At 43.5% G+C, this 22,163-nt stretch overlaps 1 protein-coding gene across 1 annotated transcript in view; it reads right to left on the bottom strand.

Moving 5' to 3' along the window:
* The window catches only part of INSC (INSC spindle orientation adaptor protein), a 137,719-nt gene that overhangs the window by 12,121 nt on the left and 103,435 nt on the right, over positions 1-22,163 (bottom strand). The window contains exons 8-9 of the mRNA XM_077930833.1: positions 14,604-14,775; positions 9,552-9,730 (exon numbers count right to left, since the gene is read on the bottom strand). Of these exons, the coding sequence (XP_077786959.1) occupies positions 9,552-9,730; positions 14,604-14,775 (351 nt within the window). The remainder of the gene's footprint in view (positions 1-9,551; positions 9,731-14,603; positions 14,776-22,163) is intronic.

Below are 22,163 nucleotides of genomic sequence, written 5' to 3'. Positions count from 1 at the left end.
GCATTCCAAGAATGAATGGGAGAAGGAGAAGAGGAACTGCATGCTCTGGCCACACCAGCCCTACCACCAGACTTTTGTGCCCTGAGAAGAAAGTCTGGAGGGGAAATATGCACATTCACTTCACCCATCTACCAGGAATTCCAGTCGTGCAGGGTTCTGAATCCCATGGATTCATGCATCCCATCAAATCTGTGTAGCCACCACCTTTAGATCTTCCGCCCCCTATGCCAAGGTCTGGGAGTGGAAGCAACAGGGGAAGGGAAATTGGGACTGGGCCAGCATGTGGGGGGGGCCTTACCCCCCCATACCCATTCTTGGAGCACAAGAAGAATAACTTCTGCCATTTGTCTTGACTCAATTCTTATGTCCTGAAAACGCTTAAATTCTTGTAAACAAAACAGGGATGTATATAGCATAGATCAACACTTTTGTTTAAAATATGGAAATAAATTATTATGGATTCACAGACAAAAGTCATTAGATAGCTCCACCCCAACTGCGTTGCTAGAGTTCATGAAAGCCCATCTCCAAAACTCTGCCCTGCTCTTATTTTTATACCCATTACTGGCAATTGTGCCACATGTTTAATTTCCTAAGTATTTTGAGAAATTTAATTATTGCAATTCATCATATTCAGCTTTGTTAACAGAGACAAAACGATTACCTCACCTCTTGCTATATAAGCAAGGCTTCCAAAGTTGTTTTCTAAATGTGTGCTCAGTCACTTCGTCAATGACTGTGTCACACATGCCAGGATGTATTGTGCAAAAGGCTCCAGAGAAACAAAGACGACTTTAGCCAATAGATACGCTGTGATGTAGGCAGAAAAGAAAGAAAAGAAAAAAGAATCTGCTTCTGGGCCCCATTCAAGCTGCTGGTGTGTTGTCCCAGAAAGCCATAAATTGATTGAGCCCTAAATAAATATCAGGTTTGGAACCCACTTTGTAAAGGGGGGCGCTTTGGTTTGGAGCCACGGAATGGCATTGCGTTGCCTCACTTCATTTTCTGATGCTTTGGATGTCTCCCCATTAACTATAATGGAAAACTCAACAAACAGCTATAACTTCTTTTTTTAGTTTTGGCAAGCACCAAGTGCCTATAACTTCTCCAATTCCCCCCCCCCCAAAAAAAAACTGGATGACGTCTGGGGTAGCGGGAGATGAAGCTTGCCAAATTTCAGATAGATAGGTGCAGCAGGGTGGTTTATGCAAGGACAGCCTTTTAAAGTTCACTTAAAAAAAAAAGGAACATCTTCCATTTTACACCAGTTGCTGGGAATGACAAGAGGTCCTGCCTGTGGGCTACCCATGGGCATCTGATGGACCACTGTGAGAAGAGGATGCTGGACTAGATGGGCTTTGACCTGATGCAGCTGGTTTCTTCCTATGTTCTCCCACCCCTTGCTTTTCTGGACAATCTGTTGTGTATTTTTTTTGGAGCAATGCTTGGTGCACACTTTACCTTGATGCTGGTAAAGCCCTCAGAGAACCAGCACCCTTCTCTTTTGGGCAGAAAGGGTGTTTCACTCCTACTTGCTCTTTGTTTCAGAGAGAAACCTGGCTCAGCCCTGAGGCTTTCTTTTAAGAGCCATTGTGCTTTGAGCTATCAGCGGCAGTAGGCAACAGCAGCAGTCTTCCACTGGTATCGGTGTCACCCTCCTATTCCACTCTCTGCTCTGAACTGAGGTACCCAAAGGCACCCAAATCTGCCCTCATTAAGTACTGGTGTGCTTTCTGGTGGAACAGGTCGGGGATGTGTCCTGCATCCCTTGGCCTACAAGGGAGTCCATGGCCAGGTTTGGCCGGACTGGTCCTACATTACCTGGAAACACACTTAGCTAGTTGCAACCCAGTCATTACCCTATAAACAACTCTGTGTGTGTGTGTGTGTGTGTGTGTGTTCAACCATCATGCGTTAACTGGCTCAAAATGGCTGGATATAGAAGATGGGAGATCAGTCTTCAAAAATCTACCAAAAGTACTTACTTCACGAGCGTTTCAAGTCTATATAATAGAAGGCATATAGCAGTGAATGGTGTGGCAAGACCCAATGTTTTGGCATTGATGGAGTTCAATGGATGTGAGGCTAATCAGTGCCAGGTTGGGAAATCCCAGGGAGCCTTGTGTAAGCAGCTCAGACTTTGTTAAAGATATATTTATTGTTAAAATGTGTATGCCACCATATACCCATAGATCTCAGGGTGATTCACAACATAAATATATATAGCTAGGGAGGTAGAGGTGTTCTCACTGCCTTTTCCATGACTTGCAAACATTGGAACATTTTTTAAGAAGCACTGTAATACCTTCCTTTTCAGGCAGGAGCAGCCAGGCATGGGGAAAGGGTGGGGAACCACCATAGAGACTGCCTCCCCACAGCAGAGTCATTGCTACTCATTGGGAGGGTGCAAAGCAGAGTGGTGTTGGATTGGTGCAGCCCACCAGCAGGCTGTAGCAGTACTGCTTAGGCCTGCTGAAGGACACCATGAAGAGGCACATGAGAAGAAATGCGAATTGAAACGACTTAAAACCATGTGTCCTTATTTGTGGCACAGGCTGTGAAGCACTAGACCGACCGACCTAATCCACCCACCACCTGGATGCCTGCTGAAGTGAACAACTTGCATGTGTCAGAGAAAATTATCTTACAAAAGCCAGCAATGATGCCACAAAAAAGAAAGAAAACACAAATTGCAGTACATTTTCTATTAGGAAAATTGCTTTATTTAAATTTATCATCTTTGTAGAAGCCATCATTGCTGTGTTTGAGGAAATACTGGATAACATTTGATCTCAATTAAATTATCTCTCTTCCATTTTTGGCAAGATGACTCACTGGATAAAAACGTCATTTCTATCCATTTGCTCTTTTAATCATTCTAACTTACAATATATTTGGAGTCTGGCATGGCTAATCCATCCATTTTACTGAATGGAGCGATTTGGTCTTTCAAAGAGAATGCTTATTCGTGTGGTATATATATATATATATATATATATATATATATATATATATATATGCAGGTTTTGGTGTCCTCGGGTGTCTTCCCGTGTAAAAGTTGGGGTGTCTAGGCGACGTTTCGACGAGGTCTCACTCGTCATCTTCAGGCTGGTGCTTTCGGCTTCTTGTTACTGGAACAGAGCAGGATCTCAGTGTTTGAGTTCCTATAAATACTGTTGAGGGGTGTGGTGTATAGCCTCCAATGTTCTGGGCAGAGAGGAAGTTCCCAGGCTAGTGTGCCTTTTCTTCTTTTGTTCCTTAATTGCTTGAGGGATATCTTGAGTGATTTCTTGAGTGATATCCTGAGTACCACTTAGGTGGGTCATTAGGTATGGATTAGTTGCTAAAGCCTTTGTGTCTTGACCTCTTGAACTTTGTGAAGAGTTTTTCTCAACAGTATTTATAGGAACTCAAACACTGAGATCCTGCTCTGTTCCAGTAACAAGAAGCCGAAAGCACCAGCCTGAAGATGACGAGTGAGACCTCGTCGAAACGTCGCCTAGACACCCCAACTTTTACACGGGAAGACACCCGAGGACACCAAAACCTGCATTCCTATACCCGTGAAAATCTACGAAAGCAAATATATATATATATATATATATATATATATATATATATATATGCAGGTTTTGGTGTCCTCGGGTATCTTCCCGTGTAAAAGTTGGGGTGTCTAGGCGACGTTTCGACGAGGTCTCACTCGTCATCTTCAGGCAGGTGCTTTCGGCTTCTTGTTACTGGAACAGAGCAGGATCTCAGTGTTTGAGTTCCTATAAATACTGTAGAGGAGGTATGGTGTATAGCCTCCAATGTTTTGGGCAGAGAGGAAGTTCCCAGGCTAGTGTGCCTTTTCTTCTTTTGTTCCTTAATTGCTTGAGGGATATCTTGAGTGATTTCTTGAGTGATATCCTGAGTACCACTTAGGTGGGTCATTAGGTGTGGATTAGTTGCTAAAGCCTTTGTGTCTTGACCTCTTGAACTTTGTGAAGAGTTTTTCTGAGAAGATGGGTGTACTACATTTAGTTGTGCTCTGGCTTGGCTTCGTGTATAGGGGCGAGCTGTGGTTTTGTGGCCTGTGCCAGCCAGATCTGTGTAGGGATTGCAGGGGGGTGCAGCATCCGGAGGTGCCACCATGGTTTGGCTACTGGATGGTGTCTGTAATTTATCTGTGGAGAGGGTCTGGGTTTGGGTCTGGTGTGGTTGATTGGTGATGGCGTTCTGTGTGCCTCTGGATCTGGTGTCAGTTTTTGTGGGGAGGGCTAATTTCCAGATGTCTGGCAAGCGGGATGTGTCGTCACGCTTGTTCATGTTGTGAGGGTGTTTCTCTATCTCGATGGCTTCCATGATTATTCTCTTGTGGTGATGTTCCATGTTAGAGAGCAATTTGGAATCTGCAAAATTAATTTCGTGTCCTGTTTCTTTCATGTGTTGGAAGAGAGAGGAAGTTTTTTCTTCTTTTTTGACGGCATTCTTGTGTTCTGCGATACGTGCATTTATTCGTCTGTTTGTTTGTCCAATGTACGTGGCTGGGCAGACTTTGCAGGGTATTTCATAGACCCCTTGGTTTTCCAACTGGATTTTATCCTTGGGGTTTCTGAGGATATTGGCTATTTTTTGGTTGGCGCAAAAGGCTGTTTTGATATTGTGTTTATGGAGGATTTTGCTAATTTTATCTGTAGTGCCCTTGATATAAGGAAGGAGGGCCATGCCATTGTTTTCTTCTGTGTCTTGGTTTTTGGGGGGTGTTTCTTTTTGGATTAGCTTCGTAACCCTGTTTTGCTGGTATCCATTGGCAATTAACACATTTGAGAGATTCTGTAACTCAGTTGTCAAGTGGTCTTTGTCAGCCAGGCGTTTGGTTCTGGAGATGAGAGTCTTGGCTACGGAGTTTATTTGTGCAGGGTGGTGGTGTGATTGTGCATGTAAGTAGCGGTTGGTGTGTGTTTTTTTCCGGTAGATAGTGTGTCCTAGGGAGCCATCAGGTTTTTTGTAGATTAGGACGTCAAGAAAGGGAAGTTGGTTGTTGGCTTCTATTTCCATAGTGAATTGTATTTTGGGGTGTAGGCTGTTGAGATGTGTGAGGAAGCTGTCCAGTTTTTCCTTCCCGTGTGGCCAAATTACAAAGGTGTCGTCAACATATCTGAGCCAAAGTTTGGGTTTGTGTTCTGACTTGTCTAAAGCATTGGTTTCAAAGTGTTCCATGTACAGGTTTGCGATGACCGGTGAGAGGGGTGATCCCATAGGTGCTCCTTCTATCTGTTTGTATCTTTGTCCATTGTGGATGAAGTACGTGTTGGTTAGGCAGTGGTTGGTCAGGTCCAAGATGTATTCGGGGGGATTGTATTTGTTTTGAATGGCTGTCAAGGCTTCATTAATGGGCACTTGTGTGAAGAGAGATACAACATCGAAGCTCACAAGTAGGTCATTGGGATGTAGGTTTTGCTTCTTTATTGTTTCTATGAACTGGAAGGAGTTTGGAACGTGTGAAGAGATGGATTCTGCATAGGGCTGGAGTTGCTTGGCGAGAAATTTAGCGAGATTTTGTAGAGGTGAGCCTATGGAGCTGACTATTGGTCTGAGTGGTGTTCCTTCTTTGTGTATCTTGGGGAGGCCGTAGAGTTTGGGGCATCTGGATGATTTTTCTCTGGGGATGATTCTTAGCTGGATTTCTTTCTCAGATATGTTGACGACACCTTTGTAATTTGGCCACACGGGAAGGAAAAACTGGACAGCTTCCTCACACATCTCAACAGCCTACACCCCAAAATACAATTCACTATGGAAATAGAAGCCAACAACCAACTTCCCTTTCTTGACGTCCTAATCTACAAAAAACCTGATGGCTCCCTAGGACACACTATCTACCGGAAAAAAACACACACCAACCGCTACTTACATGCACAATCACACCACCACCCTGCACAAATAAACTCCGTAGCCAAGACTCTCATCTCCAGAACCAAACGCCTGGCTGACAAAGACCACTTGACAACTGAGTTACAGAATCTCTCAAATGTGTTAATTGCCAATGGATACCAGCAAAACAGGGTTACGAAGCTAATCCAAAAAGAAACACCCCCCAAAAACCAAGACACAGAAGAAAACAATGGCATGGCCCTCCTTCCTTATATCAAGGGCACTACAGATAAAATTAGCAAAATCCTCCATAAACACAATATCAAAACAGCCTTTTGCGCCAACCAAAAAATAGCCAATATCCTCAGAAACCCCAAGGATAAAATCCAGTTGGAAAACCAAGGGGTCTATGAAATACCCTGCAAAGTCTGCCCAGCCACGTACATTGGACAAACAAACAGACGAATAAATGCACGTATCGCAGAACACAAGAATGCCGTCAAAAAAGAAGAAAAAACTTCCTCTCTCTTCCAACACATGAAAGAAACAGGACACGAAATTAATTTTGCAGATTCCAAATTGCTCTCTAACATGGAACATCACCACAAGAGAATAATCATGGAAGCCATCGAGATAGAGAAACACCCTCACAACATGAACAAGCGTGACGACACATCCCGCTTGCCAGACATCTGGAAATTAGCCCTCCCCACAAAAACTGACACCAGATCCAGAGGCACACAGAACGCCATCACCAATCAACCACACCAGACCCAAACCCAGACCCTCTCCACAGATAAATTACAGACACCATCCAGTAGCCAAACCATGGTGGCACCTCCGGATGCTGCACCCCCCTGCAATCCCTACACAGATCTGGCTGGCACAGGCCACAAAACCACAGCTCGCCCCTATACACGAAGCCAAGCCAGAGCACAACTAAATGTAGTACACCCATCTTCTCAGAAAAACTCTTCACAAAGTTCAAGAGGTCAAGACACAAAGGCTTTAGCAACTAATCCACACCTAATGACCCACCTAAGTGGTACTCAGGATATCACTCAAGAAATCACTCAAGATATCCCTCAAGCAATTAAGGAACAAAAGAAGAAAAGGCACACTAGCCTGGGAACTTCCTCTCTGCCCAAAACATTGGAGGCTATACACCATACCTCCTCTACAGTATTTATAGGAACTCAAACACTGAGATCCTGCTCTGTTCCAGTAACAAGAAGCCGAAAGCACCTGCCTGAAGATGACGAGTGAGACCTCGTCGAAACGTCGCCTAGACACCCCAACTTTTACACGGGAAGATACCCGAGGACACCAAAACCTGCATTCCTGTACCCGTGAAAATCTACGAAAGCATATATATATATATATATATATATATATATATATATATATATATATATTTGTGGGAATAAAGAATCACATTCTTAGCAAATAGGGGTCATATAGGTGACTGAACATATTTCCTACACCGTACTGGAGGACTTTACAGAGAACCCATAGAGGTGATCAAATTATTCCAGGACCAGTTCTCGTCCCAAGCTAGCTGGGTTCTTTGAAGGCCAAACCAGGCAAGATTTCTCCCATGCAATTAGCAGCTGCACGAATAGCTTTTAAAAAGCAAATAGCAGCTGCAAGACAGCAGCAGTCAAATCAAATGCTTTAACTCTTTGGCACCTGCTGAGGTTCCACCTTGGATAAAGTGCTGCCCCCTCAACTATTTTCATTGAAATAAAAGCTCCCATTTGCACCACTGGAAGCAAATTGCAGGTGAGGGGGAGAATGATCTCAATCAGGCCTGCAGCAAGGACATAGGGTTAAGCCCCTTCTTTTCCTCCCACCAGCATCCCAGTCTGGATTGGGGGCTCCGTGCCTACTGTATATTTTTACAAACCATTCACATAGTTGCTACCACATATGTGGTAGAATGAGTATTTCTAGCTACCCAGGACCTGACCCAGCAAATTACCTCCTTTCTTGCAAAATACGTCAGCATTACATAAGAACAAAAGGAGAGCCTGCTGAATCAGGCCAATTGCCCGTGTGAAACCAGCAAGCAAGCCCTGATCACCAGAGAATTCGCCCCTCCTGCATCTCTCAGTAACTATTCAGAAGCATCACTACAGTGGTACCTCGGGTTACAGGTGCTTCAGGTTACAGACTCCGCTAACCCAGAAATATTACCTCAGGTTAAGAACTTTGCTTCAGGATGAGAACAGAAATCGCACAGCAGCAGCACAGCAGCAGCAGGAGGCCCTATTAGTTAAGTGGTACCTCAGGTTAAGAACAGTTTCAGGTTAAGAACAGACCTCCAGAACGAATTAAGTTCTTAACCCAAGGTACCACTGTACCTCTGACCATGGAGGCAGATCAGAGATATTTGGCTAGTAGCCACTGAAAGGCTTATTCTTCATGAATTCCTATAATCCTCTTTTAAAGCCATCTAAGTTGGTGGTCATCAGTGTCATGAACCACTTGTTCTAACTCTAAATATCTCTATATAACTCAAAATATCTCTAGATTTCTGCGGCCCTCGAGAAATTCCTAGATTCCAGCTCCCATCGGCCCCAGCCAGCATGGAAACCACAGGGCGGCAGAGTGCTCTAATGCTCAGGTCCTACTTCTGGGTTTCCCATGGGTATCTGATTGACTACTATGAGAACAGAATGGGTCTGATCCAGCAGACCCATCTTATACTATGTTCTTATGGCCATTGGCTGGGCATGAAGGCAGTTCCAGGCCAGAACAATCTGAAGGGCGGCAGGTTCTCTATCCCTGATCTAAAGGATAGTTTGCACTGTGGTAGTGTAATATTTCACACACAGTGTCATGGAGCTTTATAGCAGCAGGGCAGACCACTGCTCAAAAGAAACATGGATGCTGTTTTACTTTTTCATAGCTATACAGCCATAGTAATTTCTCTCATTCCATTTACAGTGCTTCATTTAAAAAAAGAAAGAAGTGGGGCCTTTAAGGAAGAGAATAATTCCAGAGCTGCTGGCTTGATGATTGCCAGCAGAGATTGTAAACTGCTGGCTTCTTGAGCCAGAGTGCAAGGATAGTTGTTAATTAAGCTTCCGTAGCATTGACGTCAATGACAGTCATTCATTAAGCTTCAGTGGGGTTTTGAATCAGCTTTGTTCAGACTTGTGGGGTTTTGCTGGAACTCGCTGGTACTCATTTGAGCTACTTTTTGAGCCCAGAACTATATGCTCTAACACAGGCGGATGAGTTGCCAGAACCATTTGCATCAAAACTTTTAAAGGATTATAAAGACTTGCAGATAACATATAACAGGTTAGAAAGAGAGAATTGTATACATCTTAAATATACAATTTGGAATGGAAGCTTAGAGGAAGGTCCTATCCACTCCCAAACTATCACAGTTTTGCTAGAGCATATCCCCATTTTTTAAAGAAAGGCTGTTTCAAGGAATATTTTTACATGGTGTCTGAAATCTTTGCAGAGTTACAGCTGATTGTCACATGTTCTCTAAACCTGCCATGTGGGGTGTTATTACACAGAAGTGGGATTTGGTGACGTCCATCAAGGAGTTGCAACACAGTAGACACATCACTTAGCCATGGCCCTGAAAACATTGCTCAGAAGAAAATGTGAGCCTCGGGTTGAAAAAGGTTTCCCCACCCCATTCTATAGCAATATATAAATGTGTATTCACTTACCTGGTCTCGGGAATAGGGACTATCCACTCTCTGTTTGTCACCACAAGCTGCTATGAGAATATTCATTGCATCCAGCTGAAGCAACATCTCACAGGCTATTGTATCAAAAAAAGTAATGTTGGCAAGTGCAGCTGAAGCCAGCAGGAAAACCTCTCCAGAGGTGGCCTCTTGGCACAGTTCTAGATATATACACAAAACAATGTGATGGAAATATTAAATGAGAACCACTGGATTATCCAAACAAACTTCTGCTAATGTTTACTAAACTAGCTAGGAGGGTCAGGTCCAGATTTTCTTTTAGCTTTGCTTTGCATTCCCCTAACCTTTTAGTTTCCACCTTGGTAACCTGATTTACCCTCCGGTGAAACTCAAAACATGCATATGTGTACAGCTAATCACTTCTCTCAGTTTACTTTGTGTGTTTGAAATTGAAACTGGCCACTCAGCTTTCGTGCAATACTGGTAAGGATGAAATCAAGAGAAAGTTAAATCAAAATGCGCTTAAATCAGGAGTAGCCTAAGCTGTGTTCTCTAGACTAGTGGACAACAACTCCCATCATCCCTGACTGTTGGCCATGCTGGCTGGGCTGATAGAAGTTGCAATTCAGTACCACCTAGAACAGAGTTTCCCAAACTTGGGTCTCCCTCTGTTGTTGGACTACAACTCTCAACATCCCTAGCTAGCAGAACCAGTGGTCAGGGATGATGGGAACTGTAGTCCAAAAACATCTGGAGACCCAAGTTTGGAAACCCTGATCTAGAAGGTGCCACGTTCCCTACCCCTGCTTCAAATGCTTGTCTGTGCCTGTAAGTCGCACTGGTTTCTGTGGAACTTACCTTTACCTGTGGACTGCATCCTTACACTCCAGTCCAATGAGGGTTTCTTTTATGGCTACAGAGTTTCCCTTCAACAATTTACATTTTCTTTTTCAGTAGAGAGGCCTGATCTATGTCCACAAAATGTGCAAGCTGATGGAGTCCCCCAATTAAAACAAACGGAAAAGCCTGAATAGTCAGGAGCTCCATGCTTGTTATCAGAGCATGCACCAAACTCTCAGGACACGATTAAGTGCCATAGTCTACTTTCTCTTCCCCCTACCCATCCCTAAAATTATCGTGGCCACTTATATGGAATTTGATTAAAATAAATCACATGCTTGTCCAGCGTTGAAAGCTTTTTGCTCTAAAAATCTGCCCTGCAGATTTCCTTTTGTTTAACATAACACTTATCACTAAAAGATTACAACATCGCCCCAGAAATCATCCACTATTTAGCAAACACATTGCATTATCATTTTCTGAATTGCTTATTAATATTTATTCTAGAAGCATTTCTATTTGTATTGCCACAGATAGGAAGATAAATCATGAGCTAAAGTCTCTGTGAGCAGACTTCATTAGTGGCCCTGGGTTACTACACTTAGCAGCCTGCACTGGATGTTGTTCAAGATGATGTTATAATACTAAATAAAATGTGATTGTATGGGCAGATGGGTAAAACTAATTGGTCTGTAAGAGTGTAATTCTGCAATTTATCTTGCTATCGCTACAGCCATGCATTTGAGATCTAATCCTTTCACCCACCCTCCCTGGAAGTTCTCTTAAAAATGCTGCAGACACAGCTATTGTTATCATAACCTTCTAAGTGCCTTTTAATTCCTGTTGCACATTTATTTTAACTCACCCAGCAATTGGATTTCACCACAGTTTAAAGATTAAATATATGAGTAAAGTAATTTAATTGTTCAAGCTATAAATATGATAGAGAAACTGGTGGCTGATTGGTGGAAATGTTTATCGACCGCCCCCCCCCCAAATAAGTTGCAGTTTATCTTGCCTCATCTGTCTAAATAAGGTGTTGATTGGGTGGGAACAGGGCCGGATTTAGGTTTGATGAGGCCCTAAGCTACTGAAGGTAATGGGGCCCTTTATATGTCCAGCTGTCCTTTGTCAACAACAAATTGTCACTGTTTTTTGTTGTTGCATATATGCTATATGGTAATTTATGTGCCTAATAGGTATCTAAAGCCATTTGCACATAACAAAATATGTATTTTATCAAAGTAATTGTTGAATTGAAATACAATTAAGAAGTTGCTATACAGTGGTACCTCAGGTTAAGTACTTAATTTGTTCCGGAGGTCCGTTCTTAACCTGAAACTGTTCTTAACCTGAAGCACCACTTTAGCTAATGGGGGCCTCCTGCTGCCACCGCGCCACCAGAGCACGATTTCTGTTCTCATCCTGAAGCGAAGTTCTTAACCCGAAGCACTATTTCTGGGTTAGCGAAGTCTGTAACCTGAATCATATGTAACCTGAAGCGTATGTAACCCGAGGTACCACTGTATGTAGGTTTTATTTTATTTGTTTTTTATCTTATATTTTGGAAATGTACACCCAGGTGTTTTTTCCTTTAAATTTTTTGGGGCCCCCCAAGAAAGTGGGGCCCTAAGCTATAGCTTGTTTAGCTTATACATAAATTTGACACTGGGTGAGAACAACAGAAAAATATTGAAATCTCTCCATCATAATCTTGCCTGCAATACCTCATCCTCCAGCATGGCTACAACTGACGTGTTTAAACTATGTGTTCTTGATAGCCAGCAGCATCTCTGGTTGGAAATTCTGAGGTTAATGGAAACATAGAGAGTATGCCTGTTGTGCTATCTGAGCATTATATGCCCACATATCCTCAGACACAAAACTCCACAAATTCAATGATATACAAGATGCTGCCTTATATACTTTTGACATAGTCACCACCTAATGGCCAGTTTCAAAGCGTTCAAACGTGATGAGTGCATAATGCCCTCCTTTTTATCTTGCACTACAATAAACCTACTGTTGTTACTAGTGAATTTGAAATTTCTACAAAAGCACACAATACAGGACAGGGGAAAAGAAGACGACAAGAGTGCAGCCTAAAGAGAAAACAAACAAGCAAAATGGACAGTAGTCAGTTAGGCCACTATTGAGAGAAAATGACGTTAATGAGATTAACAGAGTAATGTATTCATGGGGAGTCCGGCTGATGGGTCCTGGGTATCAACATAAGTGCTGTTCTGCCAGTGAAGAGCACCTTTTTTGCTGGGAAAGCACACATGGCCTGTAGACTACTGGAAAGCATTGAATGCATAGATGTACTGCCAGGGGCAGGGCCCAGAATGAATTGCGTACTAGGGAGCAGGGTGGATAAAAATCAATGGGTTTTTTTTAAAAAAAATTCAAATAAATCAGATTTTTTTTTTATTTAAATCAGATTTTTTTTTCATTTAAAAATTGTTTAAACACATCAGTTAACAAACATGGATATATATGCTCAGTGTTCTTTCGGGGGGGGGGGGGAACGCAGGGGTACACATACCCCTAAACATTTTGTGAATCTTCGTACTTTTGTCCATTTACTGTATTTATTTTTCCCAATTTGAACTATAAAATGATGGTTTTCTTGACTCAAAATGAGAGTACCCCTAAACATTTTTTTTAGAAAAAAGCACTGTATATACTATAATGTTATTGTTTTACTTAAATAAATTGTTAAAATTGTATTAAGGAAATGATTGTTTTTCTCCTTCCAATACAGTACAACATAAAAGTTGTCCAAATATAAACAGTTAACTTGTTAAACCTCACAATAATTTCATAATTATCTGTCTATGCATATCTAATAGTATAACCAAATCAGTAATTTTTGATATAACTGTAAAAACTACTCTGAAACTTTCTTATTCCAAAAACGAAACCTTCTTCTGGTTGTAAATATTAAGATTATACCAGCAAGAATGATTCTTTTTGTGAAGAATGATTCTTACTGATTATACCAGCAAGAATGATTCTTTTTGTGAAGAATGATTCTTACTGACTAGTGATTTACATTGTGATTTAAATCGATTTGATTTAAATCAAATCCACCCTGCAAGGGAGTGGTGCCTTATAGGGTTCCACCACTCACCACACATTTAAAGCACACACAAGAATAATGTAGTTTACCTTTCACATAGCTACATTTCCCAGTACTCTTAACAATCTACAGTTCTCAAGATTCCTTGGGTGGGGGTCTGCTTTAAAAGTATGGTGCGTATGCAACCATACATATCTAAGAGCGTCCTGTATACACCTAGGAGCAAGTCCCATCAGACCCGGTGAGACTTGCTTCTGAGTAGAGGTACAGAGGATTGTGTTGTTAATACAGGGCTGGCCCACACATGAGGCAGACGGAAGCAGACGCCTCAGGTGGCAGAATCCCATGGGGCAGCATTCTCTTGGGTGCCCCACCCATCCTGCCACCACTGCAAAATCTCGCCAGGAGATTTCTTGAGATCTCGCTGAAAGCCACCTCCAGGGACAGCAGGCAGGTGGGGACAGCACCTTTCCATTTTGCCTCTGTTAAGAGTTTAAATTACAAACAGATAAGCCTGCCCTGGCTGACGGAATAAGCCAGTACTTTCATTCTTTAAAATTGCAGAAGCAGCACGCTAGGAAGCAATAGTTGAGTCAAATCCAAAGGTCTCTATTTTTCTGGCAGCCTGGACTTGAGGGAGCCTTGCTAGCTAGCTCCTGCTGTAGACTGGAAAACTGAAGTAGTCCACATTCCTTAGCCAAAAGTCTAGATTATCTATTTATAGGAATTTGAAACTGATACAATACCAAGCCCTAATTCAAGATACAGTAGTACGAAGGTGAAACAAAGGGCAATGTGCACCATGGCATCTTCAGGGAGGAAGACAAAAAAGAACACTGACGCCTGGTGCAACAAAAGATGAAACTTCCACATTTATATGCATTTCCCACAATTCAACCTTTAACTACCCAACCCTCCGTGACAGCATCATGGAATTAAATTATTACAATCAGTTTCAAAATCAACATCCCTTAAGTTTGCTGCTTTCTTTTCCAAAAAAATTACATTTGATCTCTGACACTCAACTTACGATTGAAATTACCGAGGCAAATGGTAAAATTGCAAATAAGGTCTATGGAAGCAGGTTCCTTTTCCCTAGTTGCTCATAACCAGCTTGTACAGAGTAATGTGAAGCAGTCAGGTATACATACTAAGAAGGGCTGTGACAATCTCTTCCATGTTCTCCAGGAAACTGCTGAGATGATGAGTGATGGTGAGTTGAGGAGATGTAATCTGAGCTATTACTGCTGCCGCCTCTGCATGGGTAGCTTGGGAATGGGTATTGTCCGTAAGGATATCAGCTAAGCATAATATTCCATCAACCTAGGAAGAGGAAAAGGTAACAAAGCTACCCACAGTATGTTTTAACAACAAAAATAAGCATGGCATTTCTTTGGGGGAAGCCTCCTTCCTTCCTGAAAGCATATGAAATGTGTCATGAGAGAAATCTGTCAGAAACAGTGTTTTCAACATGAAGAGCACGCCTTGAGAGGGCAAGCGGTATACAATAATTGTGAATAAAAGGTCATATCATCACTTTGGCAGCAGGCAAACACACCAGTCAAATCTCCCTGTCTCTCAGCACAAACTGCACAGAACTAAGACATCATAGGGACCCTGTACAGGTAAGAATCAGGTCTATCCCAACTACTACTCTGAGCTTGCTGCTTAAGTGGGGCTGGAAAGAGATATATCAGACCAATACTAGCTGATTTTACTTACCCACCCAGTTCTGAGGAAGGCATTCTCTCCACACACAAACCAAACAGAGAAGAGTACAGTAATCTTATTTACTAGCAAGAATTTTCCACATCAACCAGCAGAAAGGTTGCTAAGGAAGAATCTGCCGAGATCAGGAATGCCCTTCAAGCCCTAATCAGGCATTCAACGCACATGAGGATTGCAGAGATGAGGGCCACACTGTGCCCACTCCTACACCCCACACTGGCCCTTCTTTAACACTGCAGGTTCAGAAACAGTTTATCAAACATGAGCTCTCGGGGCAGGGCTGTCCCAGCCATTAGGACTCACAATTGCATTTCACAGGAACTGCCTATGCATGTTGGCAGGCCGCCCCTCTTCCAAACACGCTTGAGAAGGGGCCTGAATGGAATGGAACAGTGGGTGGGTATATAAGTAAGCAGAGCCCCACTCTCCTGTTTCATGTGCTGAAGACCTGAATAGGCCTTTGGTTATACGTTTAACTAAAAATGGATGAGCTCTTCAAAACGTTGCCGTGCAGTAACTTGAAAATAGCTGGGATAATTTATCCTTTTTTGAGGATCTCAGATAATTTCCGAGGCCTCTGAAAATATGTACTTATGGTGTCCATCTCCCACACTCCCACATTCTTGGACTTTGCCCCTATAAAAATCTCACCCCACCCTAGGGGTCATTAGAAAATGCCCAGGGTGTGGGAGGGACCTATTCCCCACCCACCCTTAGCAAGCCATGTGCCCCTCCCCTTACCCTCAGGAATCCTGCAGGGCTTTCTACCTGAAGCAAGGTAACAGAGCTGCTTCATGTATTTGAATGAAATGCAATGAGGAGTGAGTGGGAACTTAGTCTTTTGCACCTGAGATTTCACCTCTGCAGTCTCCACCCTACTCAAATGCAAACTAATGCCACTCTGTTAAATTTCCCTTGGAATGTGGGGAAGATATCAGTTCAGATTGTATCAATTCAGGTTCTAATCTAATCTAATAGTGGAGAAGAATTTGGGAGATGTCAAAGCTCATTTCACCTGTGAGGTGGCTTTAACAAGCCCTCAAAAGTTTTGAACTAGCTCAGTAGAACTTCACCTGCATCTCTGTTCTCAACACTGATCCCCCCCCCCACCTTCCGCATCTCCATCTTCCTTTGGCACGAAGTTCCATTATGAGCTCTTCATCACACAGCATTCAGTGCGTATGTTCAAAGTGTCTCCTCAGTCCTTGTCAATATTTAATGTTCTGTCATTCATCTCCTTAAATTGTTTGTTTAAAGCTTTTGTTGCTCTCATTTCAGTTATTTATTAATACACAATGCCAAGTTATCTTAATTAAATGTCCCTAGCTGGACATAAATTAAAGCATTCGGTTTCTGCTGTCAATAAGAACATGGTATGAGAAACACTATCAGGCTTATGAAAGGAAGTGTTTTTATCTTGGAGATAGTTATGAATACACGGAAGATAAATATATCACTGGGATATTTATTTTACAGAATACAAATAATGTTCAGCATGGGGTGTTCAGAAATGAAAAGGAAATGTTTCCAGCATTCATTTTTGGAGGGACAAGATTTCAACATCCATCTACTTACCACAAGAGATGTTTCTCTAGTCATGGCAAGACTGGAGGTCAAAGCCAGCCTTTCACATAATTCATTTTGCTCCAATGTATATTTTAAAAATTCTGACATTACAAAATATTGTGTCCTCACAGGCTGATTTATGGTCAGCAAATATACGCGCTTAGATATTATAATCATATAAAGGACCTGGTTTTGTCACCTTGGTGTCACCTTTGAAGTGCCAAAACTGATTCTGGGCCTAAAAATGGATGCTCAAGGGCAAGCCAATAACTTGTATTTTTAAAATGGTGCCAAATAAATTGTATTGTTTGTCAATCGGGAAAACTATAGTTGTTAGGTAGTATGCATGTTTCATTAACAAATAAATAATACAACAGCAAAATATAACATGGAACTAAAAATCCTGTTTCAAATCTCAGAGAACTACTCTCAGTCAGTATAAATTGTGAATCTCCAGGCCTCGCCACTCATCCCTTGAGACTTGCCCAAGGCTGCTTCCCTCACCAGCACTGCTCCATGCTCTTCTTGCTTTTGCCTTACTGAAATGTGTCCTTTTTCCTTTCCATTTTCAAAACTTTATTATAAAGTTTTCAAAACTTTATTATAAAGTTGAAATAACAGTCCAATAAGAACTGTGATAATGACTCTGGCTTTCCTGATGGAGAAGTGTGTGTATATACCGGTACTTCCAACTGGAATGTAGCCTACTGTACAAAGGTAAAAGCCATACCTTTTATCCCAGCCACTTTTATCTTGGATGCATTGTTGCATCTCATTTCTGCATTGGAATGAACCATTTTATGAATATGTGAACCAAAATGGAGCAGAGATGTAGGCAGGGGAGGAGCAGGGCTAAACCAAGGCAGCTTGCTGCAAACAGCATTTCCTTCAAATCAAGGTACCTAGTACAGGTGTGCAGTGACCAGAAAGTTCTGTTCAAACCCCAATTCACAGTTCAGAAAATAGGACATCTAAGTTTGAGGCACTTATACAATTCCTAATTCAGCTCAGGGTCTGTCCAAGGACAATTAATTTCTCTTCTCCCTCCCCTACCCCATTCACTATTGCAAAACTAACTTTTCCTCTTCTGAAGCCTATATATATATATATATATTAGTTCTATTAGCTTTTGTGCTGGACACTTTAAAAAAGATTCACTTTCTGAGTAAAATTATTCCCTCTGATTACAAGATTGTTCTGTCAAGAAGTGATGGCACTTCCTCTCCCCTTCTCCACACCCTGGTGTTTGGTTTGGTTTGGTTTGGTTTAAGAAAACATCTATAACTTTTTAATTTTGGAGCAGAAACAGATGGAATCTACAGGGGAAGTTTTCCCTTCTAAGAGCATGAATTCTTCCACATTTCAGAAGGATCACTGCAGGGGTGATCCAGAGCCAGAGAAGGGAGGCTGGAGGCAACAGCAAGGCTGGGAGATGGCTGCTGTACCGGAAGGCAAGATGGCGCTGACCACCTCCGGTTTTATGAGGCTGAAGGCAACAGCAAGGGCTGGGAGATGGCTGCTGCAGAACAGGAAGGCAAGATGGCGCTGACCACCTTCGTGAGAGCCGGTGCACAGCTGGGAAGGGCTGTGGGCCCCAGAGGGGGGGCGAAAGGGCTATCTGGGATTGTGCTGCATTTGTTGGGAAGCTTCAGCAAAAGGCCAGAGCCCTGGAGAAGGAATACAAAAGCCTAGAGACGGCTGAAGCCCCTGTCCCTGATGCTTTAGCCACAAGGAGTGCTGCTGAGCAGGTGGGGGGGGCGGACTTTTCCAAAGGCACGTTCAAAAAGTTTTCCACTGTACGTGCTGGAATGAAGTGGAGGTTCAGAGTGGGCGGAGCTGGCAAGGAGTGCTTTTCCGGAAGAAGGAGAAGGAGGCCAGCTGGGAGGAGCCCAAGGCAGTGATTTTCCACTGGAGTTCGTCATTGCTACACGTGTAATGCAACGGGACGCTTGCGACGCTGCTGCCCATGGAGAGCGGAGACAGCTGGGCAGGAAGGTCCCAAGGTCAACCAGCTGAGTTCCCATGGGAGTCAGTCTGGGAGAGACAGGCCAGCGTGGGAACGCAAGGGAAAGACGTGGCTCAGACACTGGGGAGGGTTGTTTCTTATCACTGCTTCTATGGCAACTGCGAAGAACAACTCCAGCCAGGACACGGTGACACGCTGGGTGTTTTGGATTCTACTATCAGGCAGCACCTGATAGGCAAACTGCGGAACTGCAGGGCTGTTTTCAACAGGAACAATTGTTATTGTTCACAGACGGAGCACAAAATCAGTCTGTGGTGTGGCTAACGTGTTTTTCTCTCCTTTACAGGAGGAGCAAGAGGTCTGCGTTGTGCCGGGACTGAATAGTTGTCGGTTATCTGTATCTGCTCTAACGACGCAGGGGTTCAAAAATGCTTTGAAAATGACACCTGTTCCATTTTCAGAGGGGGGCGACAACTGGTCACCATGCAAAGGGAGAACAATTTCTTTGTTCTGGAGTCACCTCTGGAGGGTGGTGGGAAGGTTCCCAGTCATGTGCAAAAGTTGCACAGGTGCACAAAAGGGTGTAAACTCCGGAAATGTGGGAGGTCCCTAGGGTGCAGGGCATGCAAAGGTGCAAAGGTACTTGGTTTTCCCGGGTTTTGGGAGGGTAGCCAAGGAAGCTTTTGAGCTTGTTCACACACAGATCTGTCAGGACCCATGAGGTGTGAGAGTCTGGGTGGGGCCAGGTATGTGCCATCGCTGACAGATGGCCACAGCCAGGTGGGCTGGTGTCTCTCTCTCAAATCACAGGGGGAGGCGGCGCAACTGATCAAGGATTGGGTTGCGGAGGTGGAACTAAGGTTTTCCACCAAGGTGCAAGGGTTCAAGAGCGACCGAGGGTCACAGTTTACTGGGTCTGCTCTGGAGGAGTTTTTCAAGGAAAAGGGAATACGTCACCAGGTGACGGGTGCAAAGTCTTCTCAAGGGAGAAGGGAGGCTGTGGCTGAGCCCGGTGACGGGGATCAGGTCCAGAATCAGGGTTCAAAACCCGGTGATGGGGACCAAGTCCAGGGTCAGGGTTCAGGGCAGGTTTGGGCATCTCCAAGGGTTGTGAAAGGAGTGTCCAGGTGTGAGGCTTCATCTCCGGTAATGGAGAAAGCTCACAAACAGGGTGTCAAGTCAGAGGGGGAAGAGTCTGACGGAGAAGACACAACTGCTGGCCTTAAAGGGTCAGGAGGGTATCAGGTCACAGGTGCGTGGAAAAGTGTTGCACAGTGTGATTCTGGGAATGTTGAAGGGGTTCAACAGGTGCCTGGGAAAGATGCCGGGAAGGGGCACAAGGCAAAGGGGAAGGTGTTGAACTCAAAAAGGGTCTTGCCAGAATGTGAGGCATAGAGGGGGTGTCAGGTTTGGAACTTAACTGGTTAAGAAGTTCCCATGATGCCTCAACATTCAGACGTCAGCTGGGAAGCTGGGAGGAGTCTGGGAGGAGTTTCTGTTCTGTTCCCCTCTGGTCTTTGAGGGAGAAAGTAGCAGCTTCGTGATGGCTGCCAGGAGCCCAGGAAATTTCTGGGGGAAAATCGGAATAAAGAACTGAAAAAGGACAAACCTGGCTGCGTGTGTTTGTCTGGAAGCTAAGTGAAAGGACGTGACAGTTTCACCGCTGTGTTTATCTCTGCTACTGGCGTGAATGAAGAGCTGCTGGAGACGGACCAGAGTCTCGCAGGGAAGTGTGCCGGGCGGCCATGCATAGCTAATTGAGGGCCAATAAGTCAATTGGCGAGGATCAATAAACCAATTTGCCACAGGGTTTCCCTGCAAGGGCAGCTGTTGCCCTTTTGGTTTGGTAAGAAAGGGGATCATTTAAGTATTTTGTGAGCAATTAGTCTGTAAATTGCAGACATTGGGGAGCTGCCCCCAGGTAAGGGACCTGCAACATTCATTCCCTCTCATTACAAACTTGATGTCTCAGACACAACAGAGCTTTCCCTCTACCTTCTCACTCTGCTGTTTGCTTTCCCTTTCCATCCCATCCTACCCTGGCATGATGGAGTTATGATAAGCTTAGAGACATTACTTTTGCTTTCAGTACATGCTTGTCTACAGTATTTTTCAAAACGTCTGGACTGCCAAAGTGCCACAAAGCACTTCAGGGATCCCTGTTTCAACTCGTGCCATTCATACAGATCTCACGTTGCCTTTGCTAAGCAAAAAGTTAGCCTTGATATTTGTGATCTGTTGTGATCCAATGTACATTGTACCCAAGGCTAGCCAAGCTATACTGGCACCTGAGGCAGAGAATCCCACAAGTACCAGTATCCCTCCCTACTTAAATAACTATTAAAATTACTAATAATTTCCGCCCCTTTCACTACACCAAAAACATACTGGGCAACTGCCTCACTCTGCCTAATGGTAGAGATGGTCCTGGCAAGAAGCAACGAATAGCAACAGGGGCCAACACCTACAAAACCCTTGCTGCACTCTTCAGACACAAATTCCTGCCTTTATCTAGTCTGATTCCTCCACCTCAAGATGCTGCTGCAGGTAGCGTCACCATTGCAGGCACTGGCCCAGCTACAAGAAGAAAGGAGGGAAATAGTAGAGAAATGATGGCACGCCCTTAGAACCAAATGGATCAGTGGCTTGTTCAAATCATGGATGAATAAAGTAGCGCAAAGGCTGCCAAGAAACAAATTAGTCTCAGAATAAATGGGTTTATCCTGGATACCCAGGGGATAGTGCTGAAGGCTCTGGCTCGCAGGTAAAGAGGCACACTGGGGGAAATAATCATTTAGGAGAAATGGCTATGTATTCTATGCCATTAAAAATGAAGACAAGAGAACAGTATCTTTTATGCAGGGGAAACTGATAAAACAACGGTTTCACTGGTGATGTTTCAGGATTTTATTGCAGAGGCAAAACCCCTTAATACTTGCTAACGTCACCCCTGGGAAGGTCAATTTTGTGGGTAGGGGGGCTGGTAATAGCCTAGGAACCCTGACTTGAAACATGCACAATTACTAATGTTGCTAATAGAGCAATGGCAATTCTTATGGGCTTATTCGTATGATGTCTTATTGTGATTGACAACTGCAAGGAAACCTGATCAAGTAACAGAAGAAAATAGATTGGACCCTTCTCCTCCTCCTCTGTCACACACCCCATTTTCAACTTCTGGGTATGCTATATCGCAAGTTCACAAAATGGGAAGTCTAATGTGGTATCACAAAAGGAGGAGCATTTAAAGCATCACCAGCAATCTTACAACTAGAGTACTTCACTACAGACAGAGGAGCTGCTAGAATACAGTGAATACCAGAAGCAAAAGGATATATTCACATTCCAGACACTCCAAGAATTTGAGGATGAAAAACACACCTTTATTCAAGGCTGGCTCTACCATGTACTTCCATCATCCACACAGGGCAACAAGTATTGTACAACTTCT

The sequence above is a fragment of the Podarcis muralis genome, chromosome 1 (genome assembly GCF_964188315.1).
Source record: "Podarcis muralis chromosome 1, rPodMur119.hap1.1, whole genome shotgun sequence".
Classification (NCBI taxonomy): domain Eukaryota; kingdom Metazoa; phylum Chordata; class Lepidosauria; order Squamata; family Lacertidae; genus Podarcis; species Podarcis muralis.
The sequence above is the reverse complement of the archived record's forward strand: the minus strand, read 5'-3'. Positions and strand labels throughout refer to the sequence as shown.